Source organism: Dermacentor albipictus, chromosome 3, assembly GCF_038994185.2.
Source record: "Dermacentor albipictus isolate Rhodes 1998 colony chromosome 3, USDA_Dalb.pri_finalv2, whole genome shotgun sequence".
NCBI classification, from domain to species: Eukaryota; Metazoa; Arthropoda; class Arachnida; order Ixodida; family Ixodidae; genus Dermacentor; species Dermacentor albipictus.
Window position 1 is genome coordinate 156,047,673 of NC_091823.1, and position 21,650 is coordinate 156,069,322.

General features: G+C 47.5%; 1 protein-coding gene across 1 annotated transcript in view; it reads left to right on the forward strand.

Moving 5' to 3' along the window:
• Positions 1-21,650, forward strand: part of LOC135920576 (uncharacterized) — a 49,347-nt gene that overhangs the window by 6,896 nt on the left and 20,801 nt on the right. The window contains exons 2-6 of the mRNA XM_065454901.2: positions 1,622-1,823; positions 5,631-5,734; positions 17,167-17,369; positions 18,710-18,878; positions 20,564-20,833. Of these exons, the coding sequence (XP_065310973.2) occupies positions 1,622-1,823; positions 5,631-5,734; positions 17,167-17,369; positions 18,710-18,878; positions 20,564-20,833 (948 nt within the window). The remainder of the gene's footprint in view (positions 1-1,621; positions 1,824-5,630; positions 5,735-17,166; positions 17,370-18,709; positions 18,879-20,563; positions 20,834-21,650) is intronic.

Below are 21,650 nucleotides of genomic sequence, written 5' to 3' on the forward strand. Positions count from 1 at the left end.
CGCCCAAGAAAAAGTTAGCTTCTTCATTCCCAGCTTGTTACTGACGATCTCTACAACGTGACATTACCCTTAAAGTAGCAAGTGCATATATTGCAAGGTTAGATATTTCGACCGCTCAGGAGGCGAGCTAAAATAAACCACAATGTGGAGTTACTATTTCGGGTACCAGGAAAAAGGTTTCTGTTATCGTCTGTGCTGCCTACAAATATCTTTAAAGCGAGGGCGGGCGGAGAGAAGGCATCCCGTTATGCAGACACTCCAGTGACGCGACCCTCATTGCTATCAACTCATTAAAATTATTTGAGCCTGGGCTGCTGAAGCTCAATACATTTCATAAAGAAAATAAAAACCAGCTGTGTAAACAATGGCAAGCGTCTTCAATAATGCTGCACTGGACCCAGAGAAACCTTAGAAACGATGTGCACCAAAACGCTAGGGGCCAAATTCTGAAACATTTCTTACCTTAGTGAGGAAGCCTTCATTGCGGTTTGGCTGCCTTACGTCAATTCTGACAGTTTCCCTTCTGAGGCGCCCTTAATGGAGGGATGCTTGGTGTTCACTTGGGGTAAAATTTTAAGGCATCCCCGAAGCTACGGTATTAGGCGTAATATAGGTGGTCCCGGAAAATAGGGCGACCCCTGACCTTGACTTGGCTAGAGGACGACACACAATTTACTAAAGAACGCCCTACAGGACCAAGGGCGTTTTGAGTTGTGGTTTTACGGGGAAAATGTCAACCTGCATTGAGGTTTATACGGTAACTTCATGCTTCGTTTGTTCTGTGCTATCACCGATCAAGAGTTTCTCGGCCACAAATTCCCACTTGATCCTTGTCCGCGCACGCGCAATTACTTTCCGCTGGCTGGCAATGGACATTGTCCAAATACACGCCCAACTGGCGGCACCCATTGCATAAACATTTGCACATCTGGAGGGCTATGCTTTTCCTTGTCGCATACGGTGGAAGCGATTGCAGGAGTCCCAAACACGTCCTAAACTTTGGGCTTTGGTTCCAGCGCAAAGTGCCTTGAGCGGCCAGTCGCATGCTAATTTTGCGTGTAATTGCGGGCTTCTTTCCTGCTCCGAAAAACACTGTTATGTAGCGCATATTCACTTACAGAAAGCTGTATTGTGAGTTTTTCATGTCCGCTACAATTTTCTGTGACACTTTTAACCTAATTACAATATTGGAGAAGTTGGTAAATAATTGAGGCTATATATGAACTTAGGCAGAATGCAAAAATATTGTCTGAGTATCTCCAAGCAACGCCAAACAACATTACCTTCGTTCGGTCCAGCTGCGTGTCCTTTCCACATTTTAATGTTTAGCGCATGCTGCGAGAAACATCCTGTATGAACATCGCTTTCTGCTTGTTCATCAATTCCCGATTGAACAGTAAAATTTTTTGGAAGACCTACGATGCCGATAAAGAAACGAAACTAGGTTCCATCACAAATTGACATAGAACAACAAAAACAGAAAAGAAATAATAATATTAGGTGGGGGGAGGGAGGCGAACAGGTGTGCCTTATAAGACGTTATAATATCTTTCTGCAGCACTTCCGATCCTTCTGCAGAAACATCTGAACTGAACGAAATTTTTTTTGTTTGCATCCGCAGGTCGACGAGGATGGAAGGCTTACAAGCGGCCAGCTCTTCGTCCGGATGAAGCGCTACGCTGCCGGCTTCCAGAAGCACGGCGTATCGGCAGGAGATAAAATTTGCATCCACTTGCGGAACAGCGTGGAAGGCTTCGCCGCCATGTATGGCTGTGTCTTCGCGGGGGCCACCCTCGTCCTTGCCAAGCCTTCTCTTACTGAAAGTATGGGTCTGGAAAAAAAACTATAGAAAAGGCGCTTAATTTAACGTCATTGAATTGTTTCCGTACGAGCATGCAACACGCGCGCATTGCATATGTGTGTAGTTTGAAGGACACAATCGAGATACGCAAAAACCTGGTGTATGCTTTGCGTTCTTGTGTCTGCACAGAAGTCGTGTTTCGCTGTGGATTCTCTTTAGCACTACTATTTGGATTATCACCTGCGGATAATTTTTTTAAGAAAGAAAGAAAAGTACTATTCGCCTGCAGTGATGAGAGGTAACAAAAGGGAATAAACATGCAGATCCAGCGTATTGTCTGCATCTAAATGACCTGACGCTTGTGCGACTAAGCGATATAGCAGCAGAAACGGATGGCTTTAGCAGAGGCTTGGCCCCTGTAGCTGTTAGCTGTCTGCGTCAAGAGGACTAAGGCGATGAGTGAGGCTTGTCGTGGGAAGTACGTTTACGATAAGCGGTTTACCTGATGATTAGCAACATATCTAAATATATTTTAGACTTCATGCTCCTTCTGTCAGGGTGGCACATTCATTCAGGGATATTTGCCAAGAATGAATACGCATCTACTTGCACATACTCAGTTGCGTAAGCACGGTGCGGCAGTTGTCTGTTAGGGCACATTTCAAGTGACACATGCTGCTTTATCGAAGTTGCCGACTAGACCGAACCACCCAGCAGCAATATGAATCTTCGGTGAAATACTCGGTTACGCAGCAGCCAGCGCATACACAGTGGCCAAAGCTGTTTACATATAATCTGTAAATATATCCGGTGAAGATACGACTGCGATAGAGTGCCCAACTCCAGGCAAGAGCGACGACATCTTCGTTTGAAGTATATCTGTTTTCACTGCAAGGGAACAGCGGTGTTCACACCCTATTTATCAGAGAGAGAGAGAGAGGAAAGGCAAGGAGGTTAACCAGATGCGAGTTTTCGTTTCGCTACCTTGCACTGAGGTTGTAGAAATGGTAGTTTGAAAAAGGGAGAAGAGAGAGAAAAGAAACAGCAGAGACAGGTAACAGGAAAGCCATTCCAATTACAGGCGTTCGCACAGGGCCTATTTTGCAATTACAATGGTAATGTTCAGGCTTCATAGTAGGCTAGCTTGAGCGTTATACTTGAGAAATAGATTTATACAAGGCAAATAGGCACAATACACATAACAATTTCTTGCTTCCTATGCATATAGTTTCTGTTCCTCTGCGCCTACCAAACACGTGCTTCCTAAACTCGATCTCCACAGCAGAATAGAAAGCAACCAAAGAACGTAAAATTTTACTCCGGCCTGCGGTTCTCATCTTCCGTTTTATTGTGCGCATCTAGAATAAACATGGCACAGTAGAGGAATGAACAATGTTGAGATAGGTACAAGAGATGACCACAGAGCTAAGCATTTAAACTATGCATACACTGAAAAAAGTCCTTTGTCCGATAAGGCCACCCCAGGGGTGCTAATGCGGTCATTTGTAATCTTTTAACTTCCTAATTTTCCATGATTCCACATATTGCCTTGCCATGACTTGCGCTCCCAAAGTTTTTTTTCTTTCGTTCCTTCTTTTTTTGAAACTGTGGCAGGCCAACAGAGGTGTGTGGCGCGGTGTGGCTCTTGCCATCTTCAATTTCTGCTCTCTCATCTATCGTTGAGGTGTAGGTTCTATGTGCATTTTTTCGCACCATACTTGAATGCCATAAACATCATCATTACTGTGGAAAGGTATGCCAATGGTTCGCCTTTTTTTTAAAGTAGGGCTTTGTATCAGGGTTGACCTGCCGCCACAGTCTACTCAAGCAGTTTGTCGTGGCGAAAATAACATCCAGTCCGGCCTTCGAATGGATGCCACGCTCTCTGTCTGGTAACAGTAAAGAAACGCACAAAAAGGCGATGCCAATGTATCAATTTAGTTTGAGTCTCATTCCTTCAGTGCTGACGCTAAACGACGCACCTCTCTTATTTTAATGACGAACACACAAATAGAGTTCGGACGCATGACGTGTTACAGGTTCTTGTTTTGGAAGGTAGAACATTTCAAAAGAGCCTCGGGAAGTTTTTGAAGAACTGCCCGAATATCTCAACCCTTTCTAAACTTGAGATAAACAGAGAGTTGCCCCACCAAAGTCTGTGGTAGCAGAAATATAACGTGTATCATGGCACTTAGCGCTTCTTGGTAAATGTCCCGCCTGCGTGCAAAAACATAAAACAATACAACCATTGCGAGCAGAGGTCTTGGTAAAAGAACACGTTAAATAATGGAAGCAAATGCGAATTAAGAAGACCCATCATGTGCACTGGCGCCCGCACTCCTCCCCTGACCCTTTGGTGGCACGAACACTAATAAACGTTTCCCAGCGTATGTGTAATTTGTAGACTTCTCCAGGCATGGAAGTGACAAGCTTGTTTTACCTAATGAGTACAAATAACGCGCGAAGAAGTCGGAACTCTTCAAGCCTTTTTTTTTTTTATGAAGCCCGTCTTTCCATCGTCCATTACACTGCGATTATATTCTTATCTAAAGCATATTCAGAACTTCTTCTTGCGAACCGAAGATTCCCCACAGACTGATGTAGGGTTTAACTGTGTCTAATGCAGTAGACTGCAGTAACACGCCCTTTCGTGGTTGAAAGTCTTTGCAAGAAACAGGCATCCACACAATGAAGAGGCCGTCTACAAACCCAAGTCAGAAATTGAAGTCAATGGCGCCATTGACCCCTTAATTCCCGGCTTATCTCATTGTAGATAGAGAAAACCCACACACTACGGAAAATAGTTGAGCTTTCGATCTCATCACATACACACACACTCAACCGCACGCAATTGCTTTGTCGTGTTATCACAGGTCAACTGAACAAAGCGGACTTGCTTTACCGCAGCCGACCTCAAGGAACAGGTACGAAACATTGAAAACTACCTAATGAAGAACGAATGTCCTGAAGTATTTTTTACAAGATGGCGCTCAACGAAAGCGACAAACAACTACTACCAGTAAGTGGAAATAGGGCCTCGTGGACGCAGATTTTAAGGGACCCTGCTATGCCCTAGGTTGAATACACCAGCGAGCAACTCGCTTGAATGTTCAGTGAACGTGATATACAAAATGCGCATGTCCCGACAAGTAAGCTTCGAACCATCATTCCTACGCTTGAAGTACCCGCTACCCAGATCACTATTTCTCGGTGTTGTGGGTGAGATATCGTGTGCCGAGTACGAATGCGTGTCCATCGCCGCTTAAGGGAATCTGCGAAAAGCCTTGAAAACACACCAGAATGACTTTAAGAAGAGCACACACGCAATGTATGAGACTAAACACACACACAGCACGTGAGCGAGACTAAACGCAAATGGTAAATCGGGAAGGCACATGCATCCTGGTTACAGAACGGCATTAACCTTGAAAACTCTATCTGGAATCATTCATAGTTGCAACTGCCTGTCTTCTCTTCAATACAAGCATTGCAAATTTGAATGGCACATATGCTAAATTGATTGAATGGGTACTAAATCGTGTATGACAAGTTCACCGTTAAAGCACTATCATTGTGAATGTGGGTTTCGTATGGAATTCAAGACTTAGGCTATTCTTCATTTGGTTGCTGAACCATTCTTTCAATCAATGTCGGCCTTAAATTTGCTACAAAGCAAAATGTAGTTACACTGAAAATGCGCCACAGACTAAACTGTTGGCGCCAAGCGCTTCTGAATATTAAAGTTTGCGACAACCAAGGTTTCGCAAACCCTAGCTTTCTCTTCTCAAGCATCGCGAGCTAAAACGTGTTTTTTTTTTTCTTTCAACAGGAGAGCTGCAATATCTCATCAGCGACAGTGACTGCACGCACGTCCTTACAGACAGCAAGTTTGCAGCAAAAATTAAAAGTGCAACTTCATCATTGTGCATAAAGGTACAGTCGATATTGTCAGTCTCATAGATGTACTCAGAGTACGCGATGTTGATGCTATAGATAATGTGCTGAATTTCGTTTAACGTAGAAAGGCTTGAGAAAAGGTAAAAATATACTCTACGTAGTGAAATACACGCACTTTTCGATATATGCAACTACTGCGAGAGCTATCTACGCAGCGAGGTTATTTTTTTTCTGCTACCTAGAGTGTTTGGTAATGTGCTGGCCGATACCGAAATTTGTTTTTGGAGTTATATTTATGCGCAAATCAGCAGCTTTTCTTACCTATAGCACAAAGTCACCTGTTTTTTAACCAGTCGCGAACCCAGGGAGGCTTTATCGTAACACCAAATTTATTTTAGAAAATCTACGCTTTGTATTCACTCTGTACTGTGCAGGAAATGGCCCAGACACAATACACATTATTTCAACATAACGCACTTTCCACACTGCTACTTTTTTTTTTATTGCGATAGGTCTAAGTTCAAGTGCGAGGAGAATGCGCAAGTCGGCCGCCGTATCTTCTGCGAGTACGAATGCATGTGTGGCAGGGCGAGCCGATAAGAACGGTGGTGTGATGCGCACCGTATTCCTGCACGTTCAATGTTGGAAGAAGTCACGTCTTATAGCGACGCCCTTAGCGTCGAGTTGGTTCGAATTTTTCGATGTGTGCTCACCCGAGAAATAGACCTAGAACGGCAGCTGGAAAGGGGGTTTGTGTCTGAATCTCCGCGCAACAGAATTATGTTTTCTCGTATATTCGAATTACAATACGATGTTATCATGTCCACAGGCTGTGTTTAAGTTGTACTTTAGGAATTTCCTGGCGAATTTTACTTTGAAAAATTGTATTAGTTCAATAACGCACTCACGCTGCGCGGAGGGCTTACCAGAATGGGAATGTACGCGTATGCTGCACATCTGTACTGAATACGGCCGTATTAGTCTTTTCTCTACTTTTCTTTCCACCAATATTCTACACGTCTCTTGCTTATATCGACGGCTGGCCAGTTTATACTTCCATCCCTTTTAAATCCAAGCACTTCTGGAACTTGTACGCTACGTAGTGGCCTCGCTGGGTGAATTCCTTCACATTTCATTAACATGTGCTGAGTGGCCTCCAGATTTTTGCTGCAGCATAATCGAATTTCGAATTTTTGCTCCGATATGTTTTTAACCTTAGGCAACCAGCTCGAGTGTCAAATAGCAAGCACTTCCTTTCGTGTTATCGTACATATTTTGCTTTCTATATCATTTTTATCATTGTTGCAAATCTCCGTGATCTTTATCGCAATTCGCTATCTCCGTTTCCCTCACCTTGTTTCTGATTGTGCTCCTGATTGTCCATCTACTTATTCAATTACCCTGCACTTGCTTGGCAACTTTCTTGACCTCTTCCTTTATTCTGTGTCTACGCAATTTAGGTACAGATGCTTTCGCACTTTATCCACCCATTTATATTGATCCATGTTCGTAGATCTTCAACACTATTTTTGCTTTGCGCTTCTGTGACTTCAAGCAAGGCCCAACCTATGTCCCCGTACACTACCTCACAAGTGGTTTTGCCGTGAGCTCCCAAAGCCAACCGGTCCCCCGATTCTTCCACTCTTCCGGGATCCAGGCAAAGTCCTTCTTGTGTGAGGATATGTCCCATGTAGCGAACTTGCAGCTGCAAAAAAAATGGCACTTCTTTGTATTTAGCTTTAGGTTGTGCTCCCTGTAGCACACAAGTAAAGCTTATAGGTTATTGTCATGCTCTTCTCGAGTAGCAGGCCAAAGCAAGTTATAGCTCAGGCTGACCTCTCTGCCTTTCTGTAAATGAATTTCTCTCTCTCTCTCTTCTCGAGACTTTCCCCAGACTAGAATGTCATCCCTTATAACGGCGACGTCACTTAAGCCTTCTACTACTTGGTGCATTGCCCGTTGAAAAACTTCCGGGGCAGAGGCAATCCAAAAGGGCATGCGCAGAAATTTGTAGCGGCCGTAGGGAGTGCTTATAGTGCATGATAATAAACTATCTTCGTGTAGCCAAATTTGCCAAAACCCTGATGACGCATCTGAAGTTGAAAAGTACTTTGCCCCATGCAGGCGTGGAACAACATCTTCTAATGTTCGCATATGATAGTGCTCTCTCAGTAAGGCCTTGTTCAAATCCGAAGGATCCAAACAAATGCGTACTTTGTCGTTTCTAACCACTACGAACGTGTGACTTGACCAGACAGTAGGTTCAGTTACCTTTGCAATGACGAGGTCATGCTCCATTTTATCGAGTTCCTGTTTCACGCGTTCTTGAAGAGCAACCGCCAGCCTTCGGGCTGGCTTGACGCTGCCTCGTGGCCCTTGCTTGAGCTGAATGTGGTACGTAACCCCTTGCAGTTCTCCGAGGCCTTGGAATACATCACCGAATTCGGCGCTTGAGTCTTGCATTGGCCGCGCGTCGACTGAGCGTACGCGGATTATCAGTCCCAAGCGTTCTGCAATATTGCCGCTGATTGTTACCTGAACAGCCTGGGGTACGATAAAAAATTCCGCTAGACAACTGTGAGCCTTGTAAGATGTAGTCAAGGTGATTTTCTGAAAAGCTGTTTCTTGTGGCCGAAGAAGGCGCGCAAAGTGGTCGAGCATGGCTGTGCCGACTGTGTAGACAGTTTTCGGAGCATCGTCTCAGGCATGATGCAGCATTTGGCTCCCATGTCGATTCTGCAGTCAACCGCCACTCCTGCGATAACAATTACCGCCGACCAACGGTCCTCACTGGCGATAGCACATGCTTCTAGCGTGTGCAGGAGTATTCGTCTTCAGTTCTTAAAACAACATGTTTGACTTCGCATGCAGCTGATTTTGATCTTTGTTGCGTCCGATGGCACATTCGAGCGAAATGATTGCTTCTACCGCAGTTGTTGCAGCGTTCGCCCTGAGCCACACATATCCCATTTGTGTGCCCTTCAAGATCACAGTTCGAGCAAGCCGTCGCTCTCGCTTTTATTGCGGTGACTATCGCGTCGGCCGTTCTGGCTCGGATTTCTCGAGGTTGTACTCGTGCTTGTTCTCGTGCGCGGCACATTTCTACTGCTTTTGAAAATTAGGGGTTTTCCGAGAAGAGCTTCTGCTTTAAGTCTTTATCTCTGATGCCGATAATTATTCTGCTTCATATCAGCCGTTGCTCTAGCTCACCGAATTCGCATCTACTCGCGAGAATTCGCAGTTCCGTGAGCCAGTCATTAAAGGACTCTTCCTCTTGTTGGTCCCTGGAGCCAAATTAGAATTCGTTAAAGGTTAGGTTCTCAGATGGCTTGTAATGGGCCTCAAACTTTGCTAAAAAGATTTTGATGTCTTTCTTCTCGTCTTCGCTGTCGAACTTAAAAGTATAGTACGTTTGCCTCGCGTCTTCGCCTATCATCATCAGAAAAGTTGCAGCTTGAACTTCCTTAGGCTGCTGGGTCAGTCCCGTCGCTGTAGCAAAAAGGTCAAACTTTTCCATACGGTCCAGTTGTGAAACGTGTCTCCAGTCGTATCGAGTGGCCTTTAGCAGAGTCGACGCCATTCTTGCAATGGGTGTTTGTAGTCGGTCCGTGGACTCATTTATTGCCGACTGGCGGCCGTAGCAAAACGAACCGCCGTCCCCGTTTCTGACACCATGTAGACAGCCGAGCAGCAGGAAACGAAAGAGTGCTTTATTGCGAGAAGCATGTTTGTTTATACGCAGGCAGACCAAGCTTGCGCATGCGTATCAAAATATTCTTGGTGACGTAGCCACTGGTCACTATTCCGAGGGCAAGTTTTGTACCCTGAGAGTTGTTCTATGGTCTAGGATGGCATTGGTGTTGGCTTTAGGGTTCGGGCTTGTATGACGGCTTTGCGGGGGCGTTCAGTGCAGGGACGCACAAGCACATCCATCAAATGTTGAAGTTACAGTGAAGAAAACAGTAGCGAAATCTCTGAATCATAAATGTCATTCTTTAATGGGTGGACCTGTGCCCGGAAAGAAGAAGCAAGTCAAGCACAATGATACTGGCTACCACAGCCAGCGATCGTCGAAAATCTGATCAGTGGGTCTAGTACATGGCAGGTTCAGGGTTTCAGCGTATTCGCTGGTGCCTACGCCCCTTCAAAGAAGTATGTTGTGAGCCCGGTTTGGCAAAGGCAAGGAATGCACATTTTGACAGCTTGAATATGAAGTTGACTGGGTTTATTCAAGAGTAACAGCAGGCATGCTGAGCCGATGTGATGGCACTCCAGTCGTGCAGCCGCCTTGGTTCCAAGAAAGAGCAGGGGCCAATAACGCCCACGCTGAGGCGCGGCGAGCTAAACTGGATTTTCGAAGCGAGTGGCAATGACCCCCATGATGAGGTACACCGAAATGATGGACGGTCGCCAGAAAGGCGATCCCGTTAGAATGCCGGAGGCTTACGTGCGCATTGTGCGAGGAATGAAGAGTTAATGTTCTAGATAGGTCTCTTTCACGCGGTCGCACGACCCTGAACGCGAAAGCACATTAAAAGGGGCCTTCATAGAAAGGATACAATGACCTCTTGATGGAGTCGCGCCGCAGAAAGACGCGTGTGGCCAAGTCCATTGTCGGGAAACTAAACATAGGCTGCCCGCGGGTGATACGTGGGGGTGAACATCGATGCTGGTCCAGCCAGGAATGCCTCCCCTCTGATTGCGGCGCAAACGCTGGCGAAGTGTCTTGCTGGGTGCCGAAAAGCTGGCCTGGAACGCGCCTTGCTGACCCATAGAGCAATATGGCCCTACTGACCCTTAGGTCAGCCTTGATTGTTGTTCGCAGCCCCAGTAGTACTAAGGGTAGCCTTTCCACCCAGTGCTGTCTGTCGGACGGGGCGGTCAATGACGCATTCAATTGTCGGTGGAGAAGCTCGGTCATGCTGTTGCTCTGTGGGTAGAAAGCCGTGGTGTTATGAAGGCATGTGCCGAGCAGTCTCGCGAGTGCAAAAAAAGAGCTAGCTTTGGAATTGTCGGCCTCGGTTAGTAGTTATGCGCAAAGGGCAACCCTACCACTGGCTTGTAGAGGGGTCGTCTCGAACCACCTTGTGTACCGGTCGACACACGCGAGGAGGTACCTGAAACCTTGGCAGGGCGTAAGAGGCCCCATCAAGTCTAAATACACGTGATCCAAACGGCTCTCCGGTGGTCGAAATGGCTGCACTGCCAAACTTGTGTACGGGGTCACTTTCACGGTTTGACACGCTTGGAAGCTCCTCGCTCAGCTTAAACATCTTTGTTGATCTCTGGCCAGACGAAGTTGTGTGTGATAAGTCTCTGTCGTTCTGATGCCGGGATGGCTTAGCCAGTGCAGGGAATCGAATATTGGCCTCCGAAACTGATCGCGCATGAAGGCGCGAGGAGCTGCCTGCGATATGTCCTACATGATCAACGTTGTTGTGTTGGGAAGCGGCAACTCCGCAAGGTGGAGCAACGAGCCTTCTTCCCACAACTGGCGCAGCTCGGGGTAGTTTCGTTCGGCGAAGGCTAGAGCTTGGAAATCCACGGGGCCAGCAGGCACAGTGCTGCACAGGCACAGTGTGTCAGCTGCCTGATTTTGAGCCCCAGGGATATCGTGGATAAATCGATCGATGGATGGATGAAAATACATTATTGAGAGTCCTCAGATACGCGGTTATTGCGCAGCAGGCCACTCCCACGCTGAGATGGGCAGGTGGAGCGTAGCCACCGTGACATGGCGGATGTCCGTAGAAAATGCAGAGATAAACGAAGGTTGCCGATGATCACGTTATCAGCACGAGGAACTGTTCATCAAACTAAAACGAGGCCTGGGCACCAGGTCCCTCAGACTGTAAAAGCTACAGTCTTCCAGAAAAAAAAACGGAAATACTGTGCAGTGTAATAGATTACCAATATCTCCCTGCCGAAGGTATTGTAGCGACCTTCTGTAGGTTTCAGGTGCTTTGAGAAGAAGCCCAGCGGCCTGCAGTCTCTGCCATCGGGTAGCTGCAATACTGCACCCACTGCCATCGTCGACGCGTCCGCCATAAGGTGAGTTGGCGCGTCGGGCAAGGGATCAATCAGCAACACTGCAGTCGCCAACTGCGTGTTAGTTTCCTGGAAGTAGTGTTCGTACTCCGAGGACCAGTGGAAGGTAGGCCGTTTTCGTAGTCGTGACGCAGCGGGTCGGTAGGTGGCTTAAAAGCTTGCGCAAGGATGGTATGAAGCGCCTGTGAAAACTTTTAGGCCACAAAAACTCGCGCAACTCTCGGAAGGTGGTCGGACAGGTGAAGACCTGGACTACCCGCACCCGGGATTCCATTGGCTTGATGCGTAGGGGATAAATGCGATGGCCGAGAAAATCCAGGGCTTCAACTCCGAAAATGCATTTCTGGGGCTTTAGGACCTAACTGTGTTCAGCCAATCGCTCACACAGAAGACGAAGGTGCTCTTTGTCTGTGCGGCTTGCAAAAAAATGTGGTCAAGGTAGACCAAAATGAACGGGAGTCCGCGCATAGCCTCGTCCATGAACATTTGAAAATATTGCGCGGCATTCTTCAACCGTTAGGCATACGGACAAACTAAAATAGCGCAAACGGAGCAGTGATTACTGCCTTCGGAGTCTCGCTGGTTTCGACAGAATTTGGTGGTACGCGCTCATCAAATCGTTCTTGCTGTGTATTTTCGTTCCTTCGAGACGAGCGCTGAAAACATGCATGAGCGGAAGGGGATATTCATCCGCAGTAGCGACAGCATTCGAATCTCGGTAATCACTACAAGGCCGCCCCTCGCCACTGTCCTACTTTGGAACCAGATGTAGAAGTGAAGACCAATTGCCGGAAGAAGCACGAATAAGGCCGAGCTGAAGCATTTGTTCGAACTCACGGTGGGCGATTTCGAACCTCCGTCCAGCGAGCCTCCGTGGCCGCGCAGCCATAGGTAGGCCGGTGGTGGTGGTGGCAGGATGCGTGGTCTTGGGTTTCACGGGCAGCACGTCTTTTCGGAGCTTCGTGAGTTGCGGGTACGCTGCATGTACCTTGTCGTACGTTGAGACCTGCCGAAACGCACGGATGTCAGATGAGGTGAGGCTGGACTGCAGGCGAAATATATCGAGGGATGTGACGTCATCCTCTAAGCATCCATTGCGAACACTCACATCATGGTTTAAATGGCTAAGGAACTCTGCTCCCACTGTGGCAAAGCTGACGTCGGTGATCACAAACACCCATATGCGCAAGCATCACAGTCTGGTTTCTAGCGTTATTGACCGGAGCCCATACGACGCGAAGGCAATGTTCACAGCCTGGCGCGTGCGTATGGACTTGCCGCGTTGGTACTGTGCGGCCGTGGCGGGTACGATAGACAGCTCGGCTCCTGTGTCGACGAGGAGGCGAGTGCCGGTGATGTGGTAGACTAAGAATAGGCTGCTTGCGCGAGGACCGATGTCACATGCCGCCGTTAGCGACTGGCCGGTGTATTTCCCGTGGACGAACAGAGCTGGGTGCAGCGACTTGCTTGTTCCAACTAGCGATGGTGGTACCAGCACAACAGCCAGTCTCTAGGTGCGCTCAGACTGTGAATGCGAATGGCTGTGCAGAAGTTGGTCGCCAATGTTGCCAGCCACTGTCAACTTCTACAGTGCACTGGTAAGGCCATCGACTGCTTCCTCCAGGTGCGAGATTCGGTCTCCTGGCTCTGAGAGTCTCGTAGCAGTGATAGGTAACTGTGCCGCGGATGAGCAGCCGCATATGCTGTCAGGAAGTGCAGCTAGCCGACCGAGACTGCTCTTATGGGAACGAGCTAGCCGGCCAGGGGACTTCTCCGATGACGACTTTAGCTTGGGTGGAGCCGCAAGGTTAAACGGAGAAACATCAGGGCATCCATGTTTTCGACCATGCCAATGGTAGGGCCAACGCGGAATAGCGCAGTTAGTACGACTGTATTTCTACCAGAATTCGCTACCGACAACCTGAAGTGACACAACAGACAGTACTGACTCGGTGGGTCTTGGAGCGGAGGCGCCAATGCAAGTCACAGACGTCATACTGAAACCAAGAAAGGTGTGTGGCTATTCATGTCCTCCATGAGACTGCGCTGAGCACTTTGAGTAAACGTACAGAACTTCGTGGCATGAAGCTCCGTTCACTTGACCCCGGAGCAGTGTTCGCACTAATGGTGTCCTCTGTGACGTGGACGTCTCCATCTCCAGTGCTGTCTGGTCAATTCTAGGGACGCTCGCCGTTGATGGCGTCGCCATAACCCATGTGCCTTGAATCAGCTCATCCCGCTTGGTGAACATAATTTTGAAACGCGGGTATCTTCCCTCGCACGTCAAAGTGGGGCCAGTGCGACCATTTACCCAAGGTTATTTCCAATGTCCAATGGGTCTAAAAATTGTTATACTTTAGTTTTCTCCGGAATAATGTTTAGACCCACCCTTCTGGAGAAGCAAAGCAGAAGGGTGGGCCTAAGGTTCTGCAGAAAACTAAACTAATGTTTAACAGTCTCGGAAGAAAACAGCAGTTTACGATAGGTAGCGAGGCACTGGAAGTGGTAAGGGAATACATCTACTTAGGCCAGGTAGTGACCGCGGATCCGGATCATGAAACTGAAATAATCAGAAGAGTAAGAATGGGCTGGGGTGCGTCTGGCAGGCATTCTCAGGCCATGAACAGCAGGTTGCATTATCCCTCAACAGAAGAGTGTATAACAGCTGTGTCTTACCAGTACTCACGTATGGGGCAGAAACCTGGAGGCTTACGAAATAGGCTGTACTTAAATGGAGGACGACGCAACGAGCTATGGAAAGAAGAATTATGGGTGTAACGTTGAGGGATAAGAAGAGAGCAGATTGGGTGAGGAAACAAACGCGAGTTAATGACATCATAGTTGAAATTAAGAAACAGAAATTGGCATAGGCAGGACATGTAATCAAGACGGAAGATAACCGATGGTCATTAAGGGTTACAGACTGGATTCTAAGGGAAGCGAAACGTAGCAGGGGGTGGCAGAAAGTTAGGTGGGCGGATGGGATTAAGAAGTTTGCAGGGACAAGATGGCCACAATTTGCACATGACCGTTGTAGTTGCAGAAGTATGTGAGAGGCGTTTGCCCTGCAGTGGGCGTAACCAGGCTGATGATGATGATCATTATGATGATGATGACTCCACTGTCGCAATTGTATGAGCTTGGTCTACATGAGCGCCGTGTTCGAGAACACAAGAGTTTGCTGCGCTCTGTGCTGAGCCCCATGCTGCAGACTCTTGTGCGCCGACGGCTCTCAAATGCACCCATTGACTTTGGTCCCATGCGCCTTCCTCAAAAGACTGCGCAAAAATGATGAAGGAAAAGGCGGTGTCCAAGCAGATGGTGGCAAGCCGTTCCTATCCTGAGAAAGCTGTTACCGCCGATAAAACTGGACTCTCCCGGCACCGTCAGACTTCAAAGAACGCTGATGCCTCTGTGAAGAGTATGCCACATCCGACAACACCTACTCTTCTGCCCCCAAGTTCTGGAAAATCCAATCTAAATCTGACAACGAGATCATGGCGGTGAATAATACACCATGGTCGGCAATTTAAAGCCACAAACGAAGCCAGAGCCACAGCCGAAGACACAGATGATGCCACGGCCTCGGCCACTTCAAGTTAAATAGCGCACCGATGTGGAGTGCACAGTGCGGGCTCCTGACAAATTACCTCAAGATCGGCAAGTAGTTGGGATGCTCCGGCCTTTGATGAATACTTTTCGACTGCTCTTGAATAAGCGGAAGTGACGTGCAAGTACTGGGTACTCTCAATTCAGGGCTTTGAAGTCTTGAGTAAGCACCATGGCTAGCTCGCTGCATTGTATCCGCAATAATATCCAAAAGGCAGTGGTTTACGCTAACAATATACAAATAACAAATGTACGCTAACAATATACGGCCACGTACTATCAGCGTCAAATGAAACGTGAACAGCGGAGCGCTTGGCTTAAGCATAAGGGAAGATGTAGGGCGCGCCGGCCAGTCATCACCATTGACAAGCGCGCACATCCGATTTGGCCGCACGGCGCTCGTTTGGGAGTCAAACAAACAGCCAAACGCGCTCGGCACGCCCACGCCGGTCACCGTCGCGGCTGCCAGCCATACCGCGCTGTGCAAACTTGTTGATTGAAGCAATGAATGTGGCGCACAAGCGGCAAACCACATGAGGGAATCTATAATATCGGTATGAACTGCACTACATGCACCTCTGTTCGCGCCGATAACACTTACGGTTTCGGCGAAATGTGCGACAATACTCGCCGCAAACTGCCATATTTTAGCTTGTCTTTCATTTTCATTTTCTCCCTTTCAAATGTAAGAACCAGAAGAGAAGCGAAAATATCGCGGAGTGCGGCCAAACTGGATGTGTCTGCCTGTCAATGGTGATGACTGGACGGCGCGCTCTATACCTTCACTTATGCTTGGGCCACGCGTCCCACTGTTCATGTGCCATTTGGGGCTTATAGTACTGCAGCGTACTGCTGGCGACCACTGGGCACATAGTTATCCCAGGTGACTTCAATGCGCATCACCAACTACGGTGAAGCGCCAATATTAGCTTCAGGTAGCAGAATTACGGCACGCCAGTGTATCGGCGGCGCAAATGTTCGGACTTGGGTTTCAAGGAGCTTTGCTGCCAGCGTCTGTACCATAGAACGTGCGAGGGGCCCCACTGTAGCCTGAGCGGAGGGGATACCCGGGATTTGAGACTAATTCAGGTAAACACCTACTCGCACCTCGTGCTGATGCATGCCATCTGGCCTATAGCCTATCAGCCACTGCCCGTGGTGCGGGGGGAAGCCACCTCTCACCCATGTAACAAGGGAATGCACGAGCAGGCCCCCAAATTGATTTACCCCTGTTGGGATCAAAATAACAAATATGGTGCAGTGGAAATTCATCCTCGCCGTCGCGGACTTGGAGAACCCAGAGGGGTCTCCTCAAACTGGCCCGGCGAGTAGCTCTGGCCAGTAGTCTCGGAATAGGAACCCACCCACCCGCTCCAAACACCCCATTCGTTTTCACTCAATAAAATGTTATTCTCTCTCCCTCTCTCTGCACGGAGTCCAGCAAAAGTCCACACTGTTTGCTGTCTGCCTTCTCGTCTTTCTATTCCTTTTTTCCTTCGCCCAGTGTAGGGTAGCAAACGAGACGCTAGTCTGGTCAACCTACCTGCCTTCCTTTTCCTTCCTTTCTCTCTCTCTATCTCTCTACAGTCACTCTCTCTATTGATCTTATTCGTGCTGCAGCGCATGTATAAATCCTGAATCATTGTGATGCTCGTAGGTGTAAAGCCAAAAATAGCCTAAACTCGTTAGGTGGTACTTTGAACTTCTTTACAGCTACTGTTTGCTTTTTGGTTCACTTTCGTCACAGGACCTCGTTATTCGAGCCAGCAAAAACAATCAGCATCATTGTTTTTCAATCTCTTGGATCGCAGGGTTTGTTCGCAATGGGCGAGGTGGATGGGTTCGTGTCTGCGGCCTCCTTTCGAGACTTGGACGAGGCCGGCTTCCGGGAGTGCCCCATCGAGGACCCAAGAGACACGGTCCTCGCAGTCGTTTACACTTCTGGCACCACGGGGCTTCCGAAAGGCGTCGAGCTCACGCAATACAGCTTCGTGGTCAACTATTGCGTGGTCAAGTACGTTGGGACTAGACGTGTAGGTCAATTTTCGCTCAAAAGTGTCCAGTCAGTGGTCCTTCCAAGTCCAAAAAAGTATTCTCAGATAAGTACGGGAACATTCCCATTAAAGTATGAGAAAATATACAAATAAACGAGGAGAGGTTTTGATTGGGCTGTTCAGACGACGCTGCGGGCCACCGCCCGATGCTTGAGTCGATGGTTATGTAAATTTGGCGTAAGAAAAGTTGAACAAAACAGAGTGGAATTGTTCCACGTTTTAGGGCCTCAGGGGCCCTTTAACCATCACCCTTCTAAACTATGGTAGCGGTTCTAAAAATAAGCACCACTTACGAAAGGTTCACAATGTATTCACAGTGAACAGTAAAGATCGTCTGAGACGAAAAATCAATGGAATGTAGCTGGTAGATTTTTTCACGCCTTGAGCGGTTAACTCTATATTAGGAAAATGTGCGATATGCACGAAGATGACAACGAACGCGTGAGCAGTGGCACGAGCACTCCGATCTCCTGTACGTCACAACAGCAGCTTGAGACGTTGAGTTCTAAGGCTTTCGCCTTAAACCCCACCTGTGTACCGTACATAGAGTTCATGCTAAAGAACTTTAACTGGTCAAAGTTAAACTGGAGAATTCCACTATGGCGTGCCTAATGATCGCATCGTAGTTTCGGCACGTAAAATCTCAGAATATATTCTGACTTTCCTGAAGAACCAATTCATTATATTATATTACCTTTGATATAGAAAAAATAGCACTTGCGAAAGTCTTGGGCAAGTCTAGACTCGGCGGTACTAAAACTGTAGTTTCATGACCCTTTCCGTTATCCACTGAGCCACCAATTTAAGTTAACAAAATTCGCAGGAACTCCGAGTGCTATCAGTTTTATTGCTCAGGCACTCAAGATTGCACATACATATAGGAGAGTTCGTTTACTTCGTACGTGAAACCAAATTGACAACTGTCTTTTCTGAATAGATTGAATTCTCTACCTGAGGCGCGGATTCATACGCAGTGTCTAACAGACGCTGATGTCTCACATCTACGGGAAATCTGTCCTAACGGGTTCTATCCTATTCCCGAAACAACCTCGAGGGCGTCATGCAAAAGGTGCTCCGGAGCACGCTGGAGTTGCGCTTTGTGGACTATAACGGGTGCTGCACAGTGATAATTTGTTAAGTCGAGGTGTCAGATACACTACGCAAAAGCATTCTTGCGCCAATTTTTGCATGAGTCAGTTTCTTCTGCGCGTTTTCAGACAGCGCTTCCTAAACAGAGTTGTGCGTGTATTGTAATGGTATACTTTGTGCAATACACCTAATCTCCTTTCTTTGCTCGCAGAGCGGGCATGCTTTACGACACTTCGGACGTGGTGCTTGCCTCAGCACCCATCACACACGTGTCAGGACTCCTGTGGACTCCGATGTCCGTGCTGAATGGAGCGACGTGCATTTTGACACCGCCTCTACTGAGACTCCAAGACTTGGCCCCTGTTGTGAAGAAACACGGTGTATGACTGGCTATATGCTCTCGTTTGTCATGGGCTCTGGTAAATACATTACCAATGTTAGGACCTATTTTACGTCAAGTCATTTTTGCAATGTTTTCCATGAGAAAATAATTGCCAAGTAGGATAAATGCAGGAATATGAAACGTCCAGAAACTTATACGAAAAGTGGTGTTGTGCAGGCACTTCAGAGATGTTCTGAAAGCTACACTGAAGGGCTGCTTAATCATTACTTCGTACTCAGCTAGTAGGCGCAAATTGTGCACGTTTTATGTGTTCTTTTCTCATTTGTCCTTATTGCGCTGAAGCATCAGCACGTCAACAATAAATCTACCCGAAGCAAGAGTCGCGCAATACATATTTACAACAGAGGTCACTGCGTCTCTTGAGCATTTTTAGCGTTTCTTCTGCCGTAATTCGTGAAAGGACTGTTACTTCCCAGACCGGCGCGAGCCGTTTTGTGAGCCTTCTTCAAGAAACACCTCATGATTACAGCGATTTCCTTAAATTCTTCTAATTTAGTCACCCCTTTCCCGACACCAACACCAACCCTTCCTTTTCTCTCCTTCGCGATGCTGCTCTTTGTGGTTCATGGAAACTTTCACCCCACTTAGACTTTCATATTCGCAAACGGTCGGTGACCGGCAGAGTGCCACGCGCCTTTCCTTTCGTCGCACTGTCGCGACTACAGTTGTGCTTCCAACGTTGAAGATACGTTCTGTTTGTAGATAGGAAGGCGTATTACAAGTGCGTATTGCACAGCACGACACAAATATGTACTTCTTATTTCCTGTATACGCCAGAACCGATCTACAACGATGGAAGCACAAATGCGGTCGCGACCGCGTTGCCAAAATGTAGGCGGGCGGGATTACGCCGGTAATTGATGGTTTCTGCGTAATAATATATGATTGCGGCAACAGCCTTCATAGACTACAAGAGGCAACCATAAATAAAACGAAATTCTTTACAGACTTGTCACGTATTCTGGTACCGTTAAAAAGCGGTTAACTTCTCGAATCCGCAATGGCTGATTTAACAGTATCATATTGCAGAAATTTGCTTTTAATTGGGTTACATTGAGGAATCAGGTAAACATCTCCTTTAGGTTGAAACTTTTTGAAATACTGCCAAGAATCTTGCTCTTTTGATAGCTGTTGATAGCTCAAAATCATACCTATCATTTTATCTTTATCTGCTGGTTGAGATTCTGCTATCTTCATGTAAATAAAAATATTGGTGGAGCCAAGCGGTATCGAACCGCTGACCCGCGTATACCTTAGCTAGGTAATTGCAAGCATGTAAACTAAACATTGACTCCGACTCGACGACCTATTCGTTGAGGTCTTTTCTTACAAAGCATGAATAAATGATGAACGAACGACTGTACACAGCTGTTAAGCCATTGGTGGTAAAGCGAAGACCGGAGGAAGCATTATATGAGTCACGTAACAGTTCGACGCCATTGGGGCGAAGTCTGACCGAGAACGCACGCTTCACATCGCCATTGTAGATTAAGACAGGCGTTGCACTTTGAACTTTTAGAGCAACTATCGTTTTACATTTTCCCCGACTTATTAAACAACACACGCCTCGAAACAGCTCTAGTACGCAGAGGCGAAGCCATCCCTTCTGCTTGCCCTCGTGCCAACGACGGGACCGCCAGCTCCTCTCTTCGTGTCTCGCAGGTGACGAGGGCGTTCTTCTTTCCCTCTCAACTTCGCGCCCTGTGCGAAGAGATGCGACGCTCGGGGGAGCGGCTGGACACAATTCGTCGTGCGGGCGTCGGCGGTGCGCCCCTCACTCGAGCGACATACGATGCCGCCATGAAAGTCTTCGGCGGCCTCCGGAGTCTGGTTAACGTGTACAGCCTCACCGAGTGTGGTGGCATCCTATGCACACCATCCACGGACGGCACCACAGACTTGGGCTTTCCCGGCTCCATGACCGAACTCAAGGTGCGCATGCCTTGCGTGTCGTGTGTAGTCGAGTATTTTCTGGCTGAATAAAGTCTCCGTTAACATCAAAATCAAAGCAGAGCCTCGATAAAGCTCTTGTTTAATAAACAAGTCTCGGCGATATGCAAAGTGTGAGAGCTGCTCTTACGAAGGCTTTCCGGGATTTGAACTGTACTTCGTGCGCAATTTAGTAATGCAAATGCCAACGCTTACTGTTTCGTCTCGATTCTTTACCCACAGATCTGCGTCGGGCAAGGAAATGGAAGCGCTTCCTTACGCGCACGCAACTCCAAATTGAGTAAACGTTCCTAATCCTTGCAGCCACACGATGGGCAACGGGGGACTCATATTTAATAGTGCGAATGAAAACACTGCCATGCAAAAGTAATAGCGCTACAACGCGTTGTGTGCCGACGTTTTAATTGGCGATATCCACCGCGTACGACCTCCCCCGGTGCTGTAGCTTGCAGAACGGAGGGGAACCGCGCACAACATTCATCCACTTTACATAGCGAAGGGAAACTAATCTCAAAACATTTTTTGTACGGCTTTGAACAACTTTTCCAAGATTTCCTGCGTTTAGTAAAATATGCCCGTAGATTTCTTTAAACACAGTTGTATTTAACACGTGGGCTCTTGGTTCCTGTGTTGGAATCCGATACAAAAACCGCGCGACATTTCATACCCAAACATTTCACTAACTTAGGTAATTAGGCATTTTAGAACAATTACTAGCGCCGATACATTCCATGGCCCATTCGCAATATTATGTATTATTCTTCCCTGTGTTCTTAAGAGTTTAGTACTGGATTCAGTC